This window comes from Garra rufa, chromosome 1 (assembly GCF_049309525.1).
Source record: "Garra rufa chromosome 1, GarRuf1.0, whole genome shotgun sequence".
In the NCBI taxonomy this organism is placed as follows: domain Eukaryota; kingdom Metazoa; phylum Chordata; class Actinopteri; order Cypriniformes; family Cyprinidae; genus Garra; species Garra rufa.
In genome coordinates this window covers 51,820,222-51,838,934 of record NC_133361.1, presented here as the reverse complement: position 1 = coordinate 51,838,934, position 18,713 = coordinate 51,820,222, and the positions used below count along the sequence as shown (strand labels likewise).

Below are 18,713 nucleotides of genomic sequence, written 5' to 3'. Positions count from 1 at the left end.
ACTCAGTGATCGAACCTCCAGGGAGTTTGTCTCGATAGACAGTGCCTTCTTTGTCCCCACAGGTTACAGGCAGCTGAGTTTTATAAAGAGGCAGTGTCCAAATCTCCTGCTCGTCTCCTTTCTTCACAGAAGATGCTGAGAAAGAGACAGAAGATGACACAGATCAGGAGAGAGTGGAAATACAGAAACTGCACTTCAGGCACCAAGAAACAGTGTTATTTTAGTATCCATTAGATCAGTGGTTCTCAACTTCAGTCCTCTGGGCCCACTGCTCTGCACATTTTGCATGTTTCCTTTATTTAACACACCTAATTCAGATAATCAGCTCATTAGGAGAGAGATCCATGAACTGCACTGAGTGTGTCAGATTCAGAAACATAAACAGTTTTTATTATTATTTTACATTAATTTTAATTTCAGGTAAAATTTCAGTGATTTTGTGTTTTGTCAGTTTCATCTTGGACTCATCCTGAGGGTGAGTTCATTTTCAGAAAATTTTCATTTCTGGGCAAACTTTCCTTTAAGGTGGTGATAAACTTCTATCTGGATACTTCAGATCAGTCGTGGGCCATGTGTCTCATCTGGTTGTCTGTTGACAGCAACATTGTCCGGCAACATTGCTCAAAATGTTGCCCCTTGTATCATGGCCTTTAATAATTATTTCAGTTTCAGTTATTTTAACACAAGTAGAACTAAATAAAAATAAGACATGTTTCCTCTGCAACTATCTAAAAATAACATGTTTAGATCAGGATCATCACTATCCTCACTACTTCTATCATCTTTACTTCTCTTTCTTTTGTAGCTCTTCTCCTTACATTTCTCTGCTTCTCCTTTACTCTCTTCCTCCTCTGTCAGTGTCTCAACATCCGGAGAGTTCTCGTAGAGATCTGGGACAAAGAAAATAATAAAAAGATACTGTACATATATATGAAAGCATCCTTGCTCTATCATAGCATAGTAGAACAACGTGAGCCTGAGCCTCTAGATAAATACTGTCTAGCAGACTGCTTCTGAGATTTCTTTTTTATTTCAATATTATTTTAGTTGAGGTTTGTTTTATTGCAAGTAACAAAAATGTTTTAAATGGCTTTAGTTTAAGTATTAAATTAACTATAACCCCAATGAAACTTCGAACTGTTGTAGTTCAGGGACTCACAGAATGAGGGTTTTTTGCCTGGTTTCTTCTGACTGCGTGTGGAAGCAGAGAAAAGATCAGGATCATCACTATCCTCACTACTTTGATAAACTAAACTCTTCTTTCTTTTGTAGCTCTTCTCCTTCCGTTTCTCTGCCTCTCCTTTACTCTCTTCCTCCTCTGTCAGTGTCTCAACATCCGGAGAGTTCTCGTAGAGATCTGGGACAAAGAAAATAATAAAAAGATACTGTACATATATATGAAAGCATCCTTGCTCTATCATAGCATAGTAGAACAACGTGAGCCTGAGCCTCTAGATAAATACTGTCTAGCAGACTGCTTCTGAGATTTTTTTTATTTCAATATTATTTTAGTTGAGGTTTGTTTTATTGCAAGTAACAAAAATGTTTTAAATGGCTTTAGTTTAAGTATTAAATTAACTATAACCCCAATGAAACTTCGAACTGTTGTAGTTCAGGGACTCACAGAATGAGGGTTTTTTGCCTGGTTTCTTCTGACTGCGTGTGGAAGCAGAGAAAAGATCAGGATCATCACTATCCTCACTACTTCGATCAACTTTACTCCTCTTTCTTTTGTAGCTTTTCTCCTTCCGTTTCTCTGCCTCTCCTTTACTCTCTTCCTCCTCTGTCAGTGTCTCAACATCCGGAGAGTTCTCGTAGAGATCTGGGACAAAGAAAATAATAAAAAGATACTGTACATATATATGAAAGCATCCTTGCTCTATCATAGCATAGTAGAACAACGTGAGCCTGAGCCTCTAGATAAATACTGTCTAGCAGACTGCTTCTGAGATTTTTTTTATTTCAATATTATTTTAGTTGAGGTTTGTTTTATTGCAAGTAACAAAAATGTTTTAAATGGCTTTAGTTTAAGTATTAAATTAACTATAACCCCAATGAAACTTCGAACTGTTGTAGTTCAGGGACTCACAGAATGAGGGTTTTTTGCCTGGTTTCTTCTGACTGCGTGTGGAAGCAGAGAAAAGATCAGGATCATCACTATCCTCACTACTTCGATCAACTTTACTCCTCTTTCTTTTGTAGCTCTTCTCCTTCTGTTTCTCTGCTTCTCCTTTACTCTCTTCCTCCTCTGTCAGTGTCTCAACATCCGGTGATTTCTCATAGAGATTGGAAGTGCCTGGGACAAAGAAAAAATAAAAATAAAAAGATAATGTACATATATAGAAACCCATTCTTTCTCTATAGCCTTGTGAGCCTTTAGATAACAAAACATAAAGCTGATAACAATGAAAACCACTGATTGCCAGTTTTTTTATTCTTTATATTATTTTTGTTAAGGTTAACTTTATTGCAAAATCAGAAAGGTTTTTTTTCTGATTTTAGTTTTAGTGTTATTTAACTATAACCCTGAAGAGAACTGCTGTAGTTCATGGACTGATTGAGGGTTTTTTTGCTTGGTTTCTTCGGGCTGGTTGTGAAAGCAGAGAAAACATCAAGAAGATCAGGATCATCATTATTCTCTCTACTTCCATCCTCTTTACTTCTCTTTCTAGTGTAGTCCTTCCCTTTCTCTGCCATTCCTTCACTGTCCTCCTCTGTCAGTGTCTTAACATCCGAACATTTCTCATAGAGTTTGACAGGGCCTGGGACAAAGAAAAGAATAAAAAGATACTGCATATATACATGAACGCATTCTTCCTTTATCATAGCTTAGTAACACAATGTGAGCCTCTAGATAACAAAACGTAAAGCTGATAATAATCAAAACTACTGACCATCCATCAAACTGTTTCTGAGCATGCGTAGTGTCGGGTACTGCTTCAGGATATGATCTTCAAACACACAGCGCCAGAACTGTTCTATGTCCTGAGGTCTATGTTTTTCTAGCCAGTCCAGAACCTCATAGAAGCCTTTCTGCTTCTGCTTACGAGTACGCATCTTGTTCACTTTCTACCAGAGGAAGACATAAAGGAAGATGGAAGTACAGTATGATTAGACGTCTTATGCCTAAATATGCCAAAAAAATTAACTGACACACTTTGACACAAAACTTTTCTAAAAAGTATAATGGAGGTACCATGGTAAAGAGATGGTAGAACATGCCCCAAAACATGATATTAATATGGTTAAATGCCTAAAAACAATATTATAATTATGAACAATATTATAATATTGATATAAAAAATATTAGGGTATTACCATTATATATGATCCAAAAGATGGTATTACTATCCCTTTGTTCAAAATAAAAATAAATAAATAAAAATAAATAAACATCTATTAAATTGCCATAGTACATTCTCCAAAGCATATTGCTCTGTTGAATGAACAAAAATAATGTTATTATGGTACCATGTCAAAAAATAAAAACATGATATTTGCATGGTATTTGCCTCCAAAATATGTATTACTAAGTTGCTCTGCCCAAAAAAACAGGGTAGTTGAACATTTTTTTAGCATGAGTTACTATATAAAACTTTCTGCTAGTCAGATAGTAAAATGCAGAGGGTGGGTTAGAGAGAGAGAGAGAGAGAGAGAGAGAGAGAGAGAGAGAGAGAGAGAGAGAGAGAGAGAGAGAGAGAGAGAGAGATTGAGAGAGAGAGAGAACTGGAAAGTCATAATCCACTTGACAGGTGAGAGGAATATTAAGGTGACTCAGGGAAGCCCAGGGAACTAACACTCTCCCATGCAATAACCAGTGAACACCTACAACACCTGGAAAATAAACTTAATCACCTCACACGTGACTTTGAAGCTAGTGTTAAGGAGCTAAAAGGAGAGATATGCAAGTTGCAGTAAGATAGGGAGACCCTGAATAAAGAACTGAAAACAGTCAAACAGGAGCTGCTGCTCAAAGGAGTAGCAATACAAAGCCTGAGACAACAAACAGAGAGCCTCACACACACCTGTAAGCAGCAGCCCAGCTCTCCCACCACCCAGACAACAGCAGCCCACAATCCAACACCTGAGTCCAGCATCACAGCAGCAGCACCACTGGCACTGACACCACAGACAGAGGCCCCTGAGGGACCCCAAGAGCAAGGAAATGACCCACAGAATGCAGAAGTCATAATCTTAATTGATTCTAATGGCAAATTCATCAATGAAAAACAGCTCTTCCCTGGACACAAAACATTAAAACTCTAGTGCCCAAAAACAGATATTGCCCTACAACAACTGTACAGGGAGAATCTGGGTGAACCCAACCACATCATCATCCATGTGGGCACAAATGACCAGCGGGCACAGCAAGAGTGAGTAGCAGACTCCTTGGTGGCCATAAAAGCAACACAAACCTTTTCGACGTCAAAAGTAGTTATCTCCACCATCCTGCCCAGATCAGACTTCCATCCTCGCACCATACAAAAAGTAAATGCAGACATTTCACGTAGATGTGCTGGAATGCCAAATGTTCACCTTGCACATAGGGGTGTGCGATATGACGATTTTTGATCGTGGACGATTAAAATGTCTCCACGATCTGCTTTTGAATAAATATCGTAGTATCGTGCTACAGTGTGCCTCCGTCTTAATATACTGTACATTCACTCACGGGACACTGCACTTATTCATATTCGCGATCACAAAAGTACATTTTTTGAATGTGCTTCAAAGTCTTGCCGGTAAGATAACGCCATTTGGTCCGCGCGCTGTTCTGGCATGCGCTTCATGAGCGCGTAAACCTGAAGCACGTGCGCTAAAAGCCTGTCAAACAGCACCTGATTACTAAACTGAGCTATCTTTGGCGTTTAATTTGCTTATACTGTCAAAAACACGCAAGGATTACATATAAACACAGTCGGTTGTCTAAAGTGAAAGTAAACAGTTAAGAGAAAAACGGATGCGCGCCTGTATAGATGCGTGCAGCTCTGCAACAGAGCTAAACATGCTGTCGATTGTCATTAAAGGGACAGAACACCCAAAAATGTTGTCACTCACATGTCCTAAATCTCTATTAATTTTTTTTTCTTGTGCTTAACACAAAAGAAGATATTTTGAAGAATGTGGGTAACAGTAGCTGGTCCCTACTGACCCCTAAATAAATAAAATATATGGAAGTAACTGGGGACCCAGCAACTGTTTGGTTACCCACATTATTCAAAATAAGTTTTATGTTCAGCATGTTTTATGCTTAAAAAAATGCGAGAGTGAGTAAATGATGACAGAATTGTCATTTTTGGGTGATGATACACTAATAAAACAAAACACAAAGGAAAATCACTCACTGCTCTTGACTGAAGAACTTCAATACAGTTGCTTTAAATGTTGCTTCTATGTATAATTTATGTATATAATGTATATAGTGTTTTATTTTTATATTTGTTAATTAAATTTCTTGAATGCTACTGATAAATACATGGACTGTACCTGAAAATTAAAGCACTGTTTGTTTTATGTGTATTTGTAACATGTAGCTTATTTTTGTTCTTATTTTTTAAAAACAAAGAAAATAATGACAAAGATTTTTTGTCTTCGCCCACTTTGGCTTAAATATCTGCCATTCTTTTTATTTTATATTTTGTTACTTTGTAAGGTTTTGGTTTTAAAATAGAAAAATTAATTTGTCTGTACTACTCAGACAACTTGTAAAAAAGTAAAACCAACATGACAAAGAATCGTGATAAAATCGTGAATCGTGATATTTCTTGAAAAAATCGTGATATGATATTTTTACCATATCGCCCACCCCTACTTGCACATCATCCCAGACTGGACCTCTGCCATCTCTACGACCATGTCCACCTCTGTAAAGACAGTGTTCGTGTTTTTGCCAAAACTCTTAAAGATGTGGCCCTGGGTTGAACCCCAGGCAGCCCCCCAAAGAACGCTAGAGCAGCCACTACCTTTTAGCCAGTGAGACGCTTTCCCCCAACAGCACCTCAAATCATCACTTCTCCAGGCTCTACAAACCCTACCCACAGGCCTGCACCCTATGGCCAAGCCACAATGCCCCCACCTCACTGCCCTGGACCTGTACCGCGACCTGGACCTATACTTGGACCTCAGCCTCCACAACCTGTTCTCTACTTCCATCAGTCTATGCCGAAGCAGCTTAGATCTCAACAGCAGCAGCACCCAAGTGACCAAGTGAATAAAAATATGTGACAGCAATTGGCCATCCAAATATGCTTACTTATAGACAACTTTCTAGGCAGAATTTATCCTCACAATCGAGATGGTGCCAATCTAGCTGTAGAGAACATAAATTATATATTTGAATATTTGGCCAATTTATCTAACCTCACATCCTCTAAGAAAATCCATAAAACCACATAAGAAAATGAAAAATGGTTTGATTTAGGCTGTAAAAACCATGAGGAAAAATTTAAGAAAATTATCAAATCAAAAACATAGACAACCAAACAATGCAGATTTACACTATCAATATTGTGAAGAACTTAAACAGTATAAAAGTACACTCAGAAAAAAGAGAGAACAGTACATCCAAAATCAACTAAAAACTAGTGAAGAATCCATAAATTCTAACAATTTCTGGGACAACTGGAATTACTTGCATAAAAAAACATCACGAACAAGCAGCCATACAAAAATCAGTTTGAACAACTTTATAGTGAAATTAAAATGAACCCAGAACAAACCCAGAAATATGAAAAAATGATTCATATGGAACATACAATTGGTAAATATAAAAACCCATTAGACTACCCTATTACAAAAAAAGAACTGATTGATATTAAGATTGGTTAAAATGTATCAAATCAAGATTGGCCCTACTAAAACTGTTCAACTTTTTTCTGAGTGTTGGTCATCTCCCTAAAACCTGGAATCAAGGACTCATAACGCCCCATATTCAAGAGTGGAGACAAATCAGACCCCAACAATTACAGATGCATCTGTGTAAGCAGTTCTGCAACATCATCAACACAAGAAGCAGCACAGTGAATAATGTTGCTATGAGATCTAGTGAGAATCTTTCAAATTCTGCCCAAAATTGTCTGTTATAAACAGCGCTGATGTACGTCAGAAAACCAGATTAGTAATGCTAGCTATATAAAAAAAAAATTACTGTCAAATGTATGTCAGATAATGAAAATACTCTAGTTCACTGTATATATGACTGTATGTTTGTTTTATTAAGGGAAAAGTCTGAAGCACACCATAAATAATTTATTAGTATTATCTAAAGCTGTATATACAATTACACACCCAGGTATCGGATTAGTACTCGGTATCGGCTAATACCCTGAGCCCAGGTTTCGGAATCGGTATCGGGAAGGAAAAAAGGGTATCGGAACATCTCTAAATCTCAGAGTACAGACAGAGGAACACACCGAACAACACATGAAGGGCAGAATTAGGCCAATACCCTCTACTAATGCGCATTGAGAAACAAGCCATCAAATTAAAAAAAAAAATTAGTAACCCCAACTCTTACCATTTTTAAGCCCTTAAAAACCATGAAGTGAACCCTGAAAAAAGTCCCCTGATTCAGATTCAGTTGTTAGTGATTCAGACTAACAACATCCAGAATCAGGAAAATGAAATATCCATTCACAAAATTATAAAAGCACACAAAGAAAATTATCTATCCTATTGGAATGAAACAACAGAAAATCAAAGTAAACTGCAGATTGAGTACAGTGAAAAACTGTAAATTAAGGAGACAAATGACGAGGTACAGACTGAGCAATCATACTCTGACTATGGAGACAGATATCGACAGCACTGGCTGCCCAAAGAGAGCCGCATCTGCCAATAAGGTAATCATGGGGAAGTGTAGACAGAGCAACACTTCCTCACCAGCTGTCCTAACTATCAAGAAATTAGAACAAAATCACCCTGACTTTAAAATGTTAAACAAGAAAACACAACTTCAATATTTATTAGGTGAAAAACAAGATTGTATCTTACTAGCTGCAAGATACATTGATGTCTGTCATAAAAAGAGGGAGGAGTCAACAAATCAGTGATGCACCCACCCACATTCACAAATGCACACACACACCACATTGAAATTTAAATTGTTCATAGAATTCTAAAATGTTAATTATTTGTCTTGCATTTTAAATGTATATACAGGCATGTTTCTGTTGCATACATTCAATGTAACCACTCTGCTTTGGCAATACACTGTAACAATTGACCTTATGCAAGGAATACTCCCTTGTTTAGTCAAGCCAGCTAAGTCATTTCCGGTCAACTGTACTGTACCGTAATATGAGCGTACTTTGCTCGTTTTTCCATATTATTTTAGCCAAAAAAAGACGTTTTCCGTGAAAAGCCATTTTTTTCCGATGCCGTTTTTATGAATGAAAAGTGAGTCCCTGAAGTACATTTTATTTCACAGCTGTAGAGTTAGAAAATAATAAAGGCTTTAAAATATTGCAAGATTTAAAAAATGTGTTCATGACTATGAAGGCAAGTTAGTGATTATGAAAAATATGATTAAGATGTCCTTGAAGAGAAATATCGCTAGCTAGCTAATGTTAGCATAAACACATTATGATGGTGTTTAGCTGTCAGCATTTAAATGTACAACCATGCAGATAGGGAGAGTACGGGATTACCAGGCTCCGCATTTAAATTATTTAGCTATTTAAATTATGCTGTTAAATAATATGAAACTGAATGTTCATGCCGCTAACATTGTTTATAATGTTGCAATTCTATTCTTTCTCAGTTTCTGATAAGAACGAGGCAGTAGATGAGTCTCACGAGTGTCCACCTAATATATAATATAACACATATAAAATGAGCTTCAGCGGAAGTTTAAGAGCTGGCTTTTCTTTATGCGGAAGTTCTAAAGAACGCTCCGTGCATAAGGTCAATTGTCATGCCAATAAAGCACATATTGAATTGAATTGAATTGAATTGAGAGAGAGAGAGAGAGAGAGAGAGAGAGAGAGAGAGAGAGAGAGAGAGAGAGAGAGAGAGAGAGAGAGAGTGATTATAGTGGGTGTGCTTCTACCTCAAAAAGTTTTTCCGGAAACAGGTCGTGGTCGCGCAGTTGAGTGAGGAGTCTGTGTGGTTGTTCTATGCACGAAATTTCTGTCTTTTTCCGGTGGAAGAAAAACAGCAGTTCTTCATCTGTTTTCACATCTAACGGGTCCATTTGGCCGCTGACTTTATAGTGCGATCTACAGTGCGACCTGTAATCATTTAGCCATTTTAAAACAGCATTAGGGTACATGCAACAGATGCAGTTCTGTTTCAAATACATAGTTATAAAGCAATGCCTAACACTTGTAGCAACTGAATAGACCAAATGTGATGTACAGATATTTTGCTTGCCTTAAACGCAACAGCCGCATATTGACTTTAACTTTTAAAACACTTTAATTAACATTAAGACCTAAAAATGAAAAATAATAATACCACAAACCACTAGTACAAATCACCAAACCAATTCAATGATACCGTCCCCTCTTCACAAAGTAAAAATAAAGCTTCATTTACGCAATATTCACATTCAAATTCAAGTAATTTGCCTGTGATTTGACATTTATATTCCATTCTAATTCTGGACTCAACCAAGGCAGTAAAAAAATATCAATAAATCTACGAGTTTTCTAAATGGCTAATTTAGCTTGACCAACTATAAAATAGCTGCATATTTGACTCTTGCGTAAAGTTACCTGTCACCGGCTGAGCTTGGAAGAATTTGTATCTGGTAGGCTACTTGACACGGGGACTACAGAAACAGAAATATGTTTTTCCAAGTTTCCCGCCTGTATTTGATAACCTAATAAAGTGAATGCAGAAGAATGCGGAAGTGGTGTACACAAAGCGAATGTTAACCTGTTACAGTGCTGGATTTCCGCCAACCGGATCTTTCGACCGGTTTCATTGTAAACAATTACAAACTGCAGGGCGCATATCACCGTTTCGACGTTTTATTAGGATGTTAATCATAACACAGATGCGAATGCTGAAATTAAGCTTACCTTCCTGGCTGAAGAGATTTTATTGTACTGTAATAAACGATGGTTTCATCAACCATGCGTGTTGATAAAACTTCCATACAAGTTTAAAATAATTTTTCTAGCACGTTTTATTAATAAAATTTTTGCTAAGCGGTAAGGTTTTTTCTCAAGTTTGTTAATTAAATGTTTCCCCGTCAGTCAAATTCTCACATTTGTGTTCAACCAGTTTTATATCCTATTCAAAAAAACGAATACGACATCACCACAGTTGAACCGAAACCAGACATAAGTTCATGCAGAGCTCACACCTAAACGTGAGTTTTCAGTAAATATTAGGCTAATTGTTATTAATCCCCAAACTGATCTACTTCTTAACAGATTTTGTTGTGGGATTTGTATTATAGTATAGTTATTTTTTCCACCAGAGGGCGCAAACTATCCAGAATAAAACATTTTGAAAATAAAATCCTGACTCGACTGGCCAGACAGCAGTACACAAGAGCTTGTTCTATTGCAGTGTAAAAATATTAAAGGAAAAATAATATATGAATAGAAAAGTTACGTTTTTAAAACATAACTTTTTAAAGGCACACATTTACAGTAAAATATTGTTAAAAGGAAGCTTTGGGAAAAAAGTAGTAAGAAAACTCATAGTTAGATTCCTTTTTTTGTTATCAGTTATGTCTATTGGTTTAGTGTCTCTTTTATTGATGTTTCCTATATTAATAGTGTTAAACAAGGTACCATTCAATCAATAATGTGTTATTATCAGTGCATTTTATAATAACAGGTTATATGATTTTTGCTTTGTTTTTATTTAAAACCTAAAAGACTTATGATATTCATCCTTATTGCCTTCATAGAATCTCTCTTCATAGAACCCAAAATGGCTGTTTTAGAGAATGACAAACTAAAATATTAAAAATGAATTAGGGAAAAGTAGCACATCTGAGTCACTGTCAGTCCCCCTGGAAATGTGTGTTGAAGAGATTTACTCACTCTCATGTCGTTCCAAACCTGCATGACTTCTTTCTTCTAAGTAGCTTTGAAGAACTCTGACAAATTCTGGAAAAAATCAAACAAAAATTCAATTAGAAAAAGCTCCAAATTTACTTTCTGTACAGCTGAAATTACCTCAGAAACTATGAACTCACATGAAACAATAACACATATCAACATGAATACATCTGTCTCCACATCCTTCCCCTCTTTCTTCTCTTTAACCTGTCTTAAATCACTCGAATTAACTCAGAATAATTAAATATTACAATGTTAATTTAAGAAAAAGATATTTAGCTCTTAAAAGCTCATGCATACTTTTTGTGCAGATATCATAATGATATGACAACACAACACATCAATCACTATCTAAAGTCAGACCTGACAGACGTATGTGGGCTCAACAATAAGCATCATAAGATGTACTAACAAACACCTTCTGGAATTATGTATACGCATCTATGAACAAAACCCTGCATTGTTGGCAGGTGCCAAATTTTTTCTGTCTGTTTTGGTCTTTACATGTGTTTATTACTCACGGTCTTGTGTCTTATGTAAGCAATTCCCATGTGCAGCACTGTATTCCCAGTCTTCTCAAGCTACTTGGCAACAACAGTTTCTTGCAAGATGTCTTAGACATTACCACTGTTAGTTCTCATCTCATCAAATGGCACGTGATAACCAAAGATACATTTCATTACCATTTTCTGAATATACACTGTTCAAAAGTCTTAGATCAGTAAGATAAAAATAATAATAATAATAAGTTCATGGTAGCCATTGATTTCCATTGTATTTTTTTCCATACTATGTAAGTCAATGGCTACCGTCAACCACTTGGCTACCAACAGGGTGAGTAAATGATGACAGAATTCATTTTTGGCCAAACTATCCCTTTAAGTGAACTGTCCCTTTAAATGCAAATACTAATTCCTCTGGTAACATCATAAGAACCAAACCAAAGACGTCAGGCATCCTTTAAAGGAAGCATGAGCATACACAACTGCAAGTTTGACATCAGAAATCCTGGAATTAGGAAAACACACGCACATGCTCAGGCCATACACGCAGACCAGCACCAGCCTTAAACCAGACCTCTGCTTATCTCCAAAGATCCTTTACATAACATGCAGCGGTTGTAAACTGGCAGGAGTGGATTTGACATGTCTTTATCCTCAAAGTGCGGAGCACCACCGCAGACACCATCCATCGCATCATTAATTCAGAAGCTCGCTGCCGTACACAGAGAGGCTGATCCCCAGCGTAAAATCAGTTACACGTGGCGTTTGCATTTCCAAATACACAGTTCAAGTCCAGTTTCACAACAAATGCAAATGAACCCTAAAGAACAAACAAACCAAATTACAGAGATGTTACTATTTATTTAAGCGCACCCTGAAAGCATCAAAAGAGTAAAGTATTATGCAATTATTATGCAAACCTTCTGTCAAAATAAGCAGCATCAAATGGCTTATTTGAAATAAAATACTAAATTACTACTTAGTGTATACATACAGGTCCTTTTCAAAAAATTAGCATATTGTGATAAAGTTCATTTCTGTAATGTACTGATAAACATTAGACTTTAATATATTTTAGATTCATTACTACACAACTGAAGTAGTTCAAGCCTTTTATTGTTTTAATATTGATGATTTTGGCATACAGCTCATGAAAACCCAAAATTCCTATCTCAAAAAATTAGCAAATCATGAAAAGGTTCTCTAAACGAGCTATTAACCTAATCATCTGAATCAACTAATTAACTCTAAACACCTGCAAAAGATTCCTGAGGCTTTTAAAAACTCCCAGCCTGGTTCATTACTCAAAACCGCGATCATGGGTAAGACTGCCGACCTGACTGCTGTCCAGAAGGCCATCATTGACACCCTCAAGCAAGAGGGTAAGACACAGAAAGAAATTTCTGAAAGAATAGGCTGTTCCCAGAGTGCTGTATCAAGGCACCTCAGTGGGAAGTCTGTGGGAAGGAAAAAGTGTGGCAGAAAACGCTGCACAACGAGAAGAGGTGACCGGACCCTGAGGAAGATTGTGGAGAAAGACCGATTCCAGACCTTGGGGGACCTGCGGAAGCAGTGGACTGAGTCTGGAGTAGAAACATCCAGAGCCACCGTGTACAGGCGCCAGGTCAAGCCACTTTTGAACCAGAAACAGCGGCAGAAGCGCCTGACCTGGGTTACAGAGAAGCAGCACTGGACTGTTGCTCAGTGGTCCAAAGTACTTTTTTCGGATGAAAGCAAATTTTGCATGTCATTCGGAAATCAAGGTGCCAGAGTCTGGAGGAAGACTGGGGAGAGGGAAATGCCAAAATGCCTGAAGTCCAGTGTCAAGTACCCACAGTCAGTGATGGTCTGGGGTGCCATGTGAGCTGCTGGTGTTGGTCCACTGTGTTTTATCAAGGGCAGGGTCAATGCAGCTAGCTATCAGGAGATTTTGGAGCACTTCATGCTTCCATCTGCTGAAAAGCTTTATGGAGATGAAGATTTCATTTTTCAGCACGACCTGGCACCTGCTCACAGTGCCAAAACCACTGGTAAATGGTTTACTGACCATGGCATTACTGTGCTCAATTGGCCTGCCAACTCTCCTGACCTGAACCCCATAGAGAATCTGTGGGATATTGTGAAGAGAAAGTTGAGAGACGCAAGACCCAACACTCTGGATGAGCTTAAGGCCGCTATCGAAGCATCCTGGGCCTCCATAACACCTCAGCAGTGCCACAGGCTGATTGCCTCCATGCCACGCCGCATTGAAGCAGTCATTTCTGCAAAAGGATTCCCGACCAAGTATTGAGTGCATAACTGAACATAATTATTTGAAGGTTGACTTTTTTTGTATTAAAAACACTTTTCTTTTATTGGGCGGATGAAATATGCTAATTTTTTGAGATAGGAATTTTGGGTTTTCATGAGCTGTATGCCAAAATCATCAATATTAAAATAATAAAAGGAAACAATAATGAATCTAAAATATATGAAAGTCTAATGTTTATCAGTACATTACAGAAAATAATGAACTTTATCACAATATGCAAATTTTTTGAGAAGGAGCTGTACATTTTGATGATTATTGCTGCTGAAAATCATCAATTATTGTCATGTTTGGGGCTGTATCATTCAGAGTGGAAAAAACCTTTGCAGTACTATAGACAACCAAAAGTTATAACAAATTAAGAAGAGTGCAAAAAAACTGTCTGAGGAACAAAAGGCATTTGTGGTTGGCCAAACTAAACCTAGATTTCCAAGGCAAGAATCTTGACAACATTTGGGTTTGTTCTTAACATTTCCAGTCAGGTTGGTGAAATATTAGGCTAATATCCTAATTAATACTGCTGGTACGTATTTTTTTTACCACCCATTAACTTTAGTTTGTCAAAATATTTTTATTTTTCGTAATTTAGACAGCATAAATTAGCAGAACAACGTATTTAGTAGTACATTATCCATGCTGCCGTTTAGATCTGAGTATCGCCACATACCACATTCAGGTAACACACCAAATCGTGCAAAAGTGCAAACCCTCTATACATAGAGTACATGTGTGATCTTGAACCTCGAAAGTGAAAGTAAAAAGCGAGCGCGCATTCAAAAGCAAATTCAGTTCCCGCAATTAATATAGAGTATAATTACCCAACAATATATTTGCAAGAGGAAGTATTAAAATACATTTTTAAGAGGAAGTATTAAAATACATTAGAGCTCCATTGTACAGGTAATTTCCTATCCGAACATGGTATTCGGCCAGATTCAGTGGGTTTTGGGAGGTGGGGTGGGGGAGGAATCATGGGCTCAAAATCTTGATAAATGATGGCATCATCGGCCCAACTCTACAAGCTACTGTTTAATAAGATAATGAATAATTTCCACAAAATAGTAAGCAACATTCAATGTACCACACAGAATCCAGTTAATACGCTAGTAACCTATTTAAAACACAGCCAAACATTTCACACAGAAGTATGCAACATTTTTGTTACCTGCCGTGTTTAGTAGTAGTAGTAGTAGTAGCTTCTCCAAAGTAGTTTCTCCAAGTAGTAGTAGTACATACAGATCGTTTTCATACTGTACACAGCATACAGTGAGGGAAAAATGATTTGATCCCCTGCTAATTTTGTACGTTGCCCACTGACAAAGAAACGATCAGGTCTATAATTTTAATGGTAGGTTTATTTTAACAATGACAGACAGGATAACAAATGCATTTCAAACAAAGTTAGAAATTGATTTGCATTTGAAATAAGTATTTGATCCATTATCAGTCACCAAGATTTCTGGCTCCCATGTGTATTTTATACAGGTAACAAGCTGAGATTAGGAGCACTTTCTTAAAGGGAGTCTCAGTAAAAAACACCTGAACACAGAAGCAATCAATCAATCAGATTCCAAGCTCTCCACCATGGCCAAGACCAAAGAGCTGTTCAAGGATGTCAGGGACAATATTGTAGACATACACAAGGCTGGAATGGGCTACAAGACCATCGCCAAGCAGCTTGGTGAGAAGGTGACAACAGTTGGTGTGATTATTTGCAAATGGAAGTAACACAAAATAACTGTCAATCTCCCTCGGTCTGGGGCTCCATGCAAGATCTCATCTCGTGGAGTTGATCATGATCATGAGAACAGTGAGGAATCAGCCCAGAACTACACGGGAGGATCTTGTCAATGATCTCAAGGCAGCTGGGACCATAGTCACCAAAAAAAAACAATTGGTAACACACTACGCCATGAAGGACTGAAATTCTGCAGTCGCCCTGCTGAAGACAGCACATGTACAGGCCCATCTGAAGTTTGCAAATGAACAACTGAATGATTCAGAGGAGAACTGGGTGAAAGTGTTGTGGTCAGATGAGACCAAAAATCCTCCTGAGATGTGTGCGAACCTGGTGGCCAACTACAAGAAACATCTGACCTCTGTGATTGCCAACAAGGGTTTTGCCACCGAGTACTAAGCCATGGTTTGCGAAGGGGTCAAATACTTATTTCATTCATAAAAATGCAAATCAACTTTTTTGAAACACATTTTTCTGGATTTTTGTCTCACTGTTCAAATAAACCTACCATTAAAATGCTAATGGATTAGAAGTACCAGTCACCTCATATTTGACACTATTTTTATACAGGCTAAAAGACACAAAACTGAAAAAAAAAAAAGGGTGGTTTGTTGATGACACTTGCTGTAACACACAAAATCTTGATAAAAATGATGCATATTACTGGTTTAAATGTTTATAAGTGGCACAGCTTCACATATTTTTTTTTATAAATAGCAGGCATAATTTAGTGTATCGTTATGCCGTTCCACTGCAAACACTGCCAGAGCATTCGATTATGCATGCAAATAAATTAGGAACAAAATGGCTTGTTAAAATTCACTAAAATATGACACATTTCCATATTTATCTGTTGCGCAAACCCATTTTATTTGCATATTATTTACCTCAATGTGACATAGCATCACCCTTTGCAATCCTTTGCAGCATCTTCAAGACAACAGCCTGCTGTTTCACTCATAAATACACAAGAGCATCCTGCCATCCTGTTTATTAATACTGTATGTGTCAAGAGGCTAGACGCCAAGCTGAGGGACAGACTATTAAATATTCATCCCCTTCCATTTTTATACTCTTTTTCTTGTGCATTACCTTCCTAATTCTTCTTGTCTGTCAATACCACGTCCATTTATACATCTTCAACATGAACTGTTGATTGGTTATTTGGAATTCAGACAGAACTACTTAGGGTGAGGAAGCATCTATCTGACATTCTTCTAATTCCTGTCTGAATAAGAAATTTATGGATGAAAACTCAACGCACACAAATAAAAACATTGTGTGAGTGGCATATCTCCACATGTGAAGGAGGGAACTCTGCTGGTGCTCTCACTCGCTTACTCTCACTGCCAAGTTATCAATATTTCATTTAACCCCAAGTGAAAAAGAAAGAGATTGAGAGAGATGAGAAGTTAAGAGAGGAGTCACAACTATCATCAACAGTTGTTAATATATAATTAGGCAATGAGACCAATGGCGGATGGGGAGCGGATGGAAAACCTGTTCAAATACAGTCATTTTTGCGATTCAATTTGGTGCTACTAATGGAGCAGAAATGACCCACTTAAGAGGTTTTCATTTTCTCCATGGAGAAATCGATTTTTAATGATTCTGTATAAACCTTTCAAGACAGACCTCTAAGATTAATCGATATATGCTTCAACTGAAACCATGAGACAGCATGAAATAGCCAAATTCTAGATTAAAAACGAAAATATCTGAAAAGAAAAATCCAACAATCAGATAATCGATGCAAACAAATAGAGACAAACAAAACTTTCTTTATTTTTAATACTCTTTTAAAGGAGTCTCTTGCTTATCAAGGCTGTATTTATTTGTTCAAAAATACAGAAAAAAAGTATTAATGCAATTTCTAACAGGGGTTTCAGCCATTACTCCAGTCTTCAGTGTCCCATGATCCTTCAGAATTCATTCTAATATGATGATTTATTATCAATGCTAAAACAGTTGTGCTGCTTAATATTTTTTTGGAAACTGTAATACGTTTTTAAATTCTTTGATTATTAAAAAGTAAAAAAAAACAGCATTTATTAAAAATATAAATCCTTTTTAACAACTTTACTATCACTTTTTATCTATTTAACACATCCTTGCGGAATAAAAGTATTCATTTCTTAAAAAAAAAAAGAAAAAAAAATTTACTGATCCTGAAAAAAGTATCACATGTCCTAAAAAATATTAAGCAGCACAACCGTTTCCAGCACTGATTATAAATCAGCAATTTAGAATGATTTCTGAAGGATCATATGACACTGAAGACTGGAGTAATGATACTGAAAATTTAGCTTTGCATCACAGGAATAAATTATTCTTTAAAGTATTTTTAGTTTAATTAATTATTTTTAATTTGCAATAATATTTCACAAAATTTTAGTTTTTTTCTGTATTTTTGATCAAATAAATGCAGCCTTGATGAGCATAAGAAACTTCTTTAAAATATTACACACATAAAATGCAAATATAAATATAATTTAATGATAAGTTAGAAATAAATATTTATACATTAAAATAATTAATTTTTCAGTACGGATTAAATTTATCAAAATTTATAGTAAACGAGACTTTTTTCAGATTAAAAGAATATTTTGCAGTTTTATGCCTATATATCGACTGAATATGATTCAGTAATTTTATATTCTATTATATCATACTGCCTAATAATTGTATTATAAAGACATTAGAAAAGACATTAAGTATCTTTGCCTTTTGCTCTGATTTGAAAGTACTTTATTAAAGGATTCGTTTAATTTCCTATGGAGAAAAGAAACGGAAATAATACTTCCCAAACCAATGCTGCTGAGGTGATTACCATTTCATTCCATAATGTCTTAGTTATGCTGTATTGTGAATAAAATCATGGTTAATAGTCACCGTTAGTCACTACTACTGACTAAAACAAACGTACATTGATGGGTATTGACCAATTAGCACCCGGGACTGGAACTATGTGTATTATAAAAAGTAGACAGATTGTTTAAAAAAAGTGAGAAGAGAAACAACGAAAAAAGGAAAAAATGAAAACTGATTTGTATTCATCCCTCAAACCCACTCTCATCCCCTCACTGACGCTCTCCTCACATCCCGTTCACTTTCAACACACACACAGTTATGTAATCAGTGTA

The 18,713-nt window shown here is 36.6% G+C and overlaps 2 protein-coding genes across 2 annotated transcripts in view; both read right to left on the bottom strand.

Annotated features, from left to right (window-relative positions):
* The window catches only part of LOC141342346 (uncharacterized), a 28,287-nt gene extending 18,455 nt beyond the window's left edge, over nucleotides 1–9,832 (bottom strand). The window contains exons 1-8 of the mRNA XM_073846785.1: nucleotides 9,717–9,832; nucleotides 9,050–9,230; nucleotides 2,895–3,069; nucleotides 2,090–2,762; nucleotides 1,625–1,822; nucleotides 1,160–1,357; nucleotides 819–890; nucleotides 16–135 (exon numbers count right to left, since the gene is read on the bottom strand). Coding sequence (XP_073702886.1) covers nucleotides 16–135; nucleotides 819–890; nucleotides 1,160–1,357; nucleotides 1,625–1,822; nucleotides 2,090–2,351 — 850 coding nt within the window. The 5' untranslated portion in view covers nucleotides 2,352–2,762; nucleotides 2,895–3,069; nucleotides 9,050–9,230; nucleotides 9,717–9,832. The remainder of the gene's footprint in view (nucleotides 1–15; nucleotides 136–818; nucleotides 891–1,159; nucleotides 1,358–1,624; nucleotides 1,823–2,089; nucleotides 2,763–2,894; nucleotides 3,070–9,049; nucleotides 9,231–9,716) is intronic.
* The window catches only part of LOC141336798 (uncharacterized), a 131,947-nt gene that overhangs the window by 51,275 nt on the left and 61,959 nt on the right, over nucleotides 1–18,713 (bottom strand). The window lies entirely within an intron of this gene.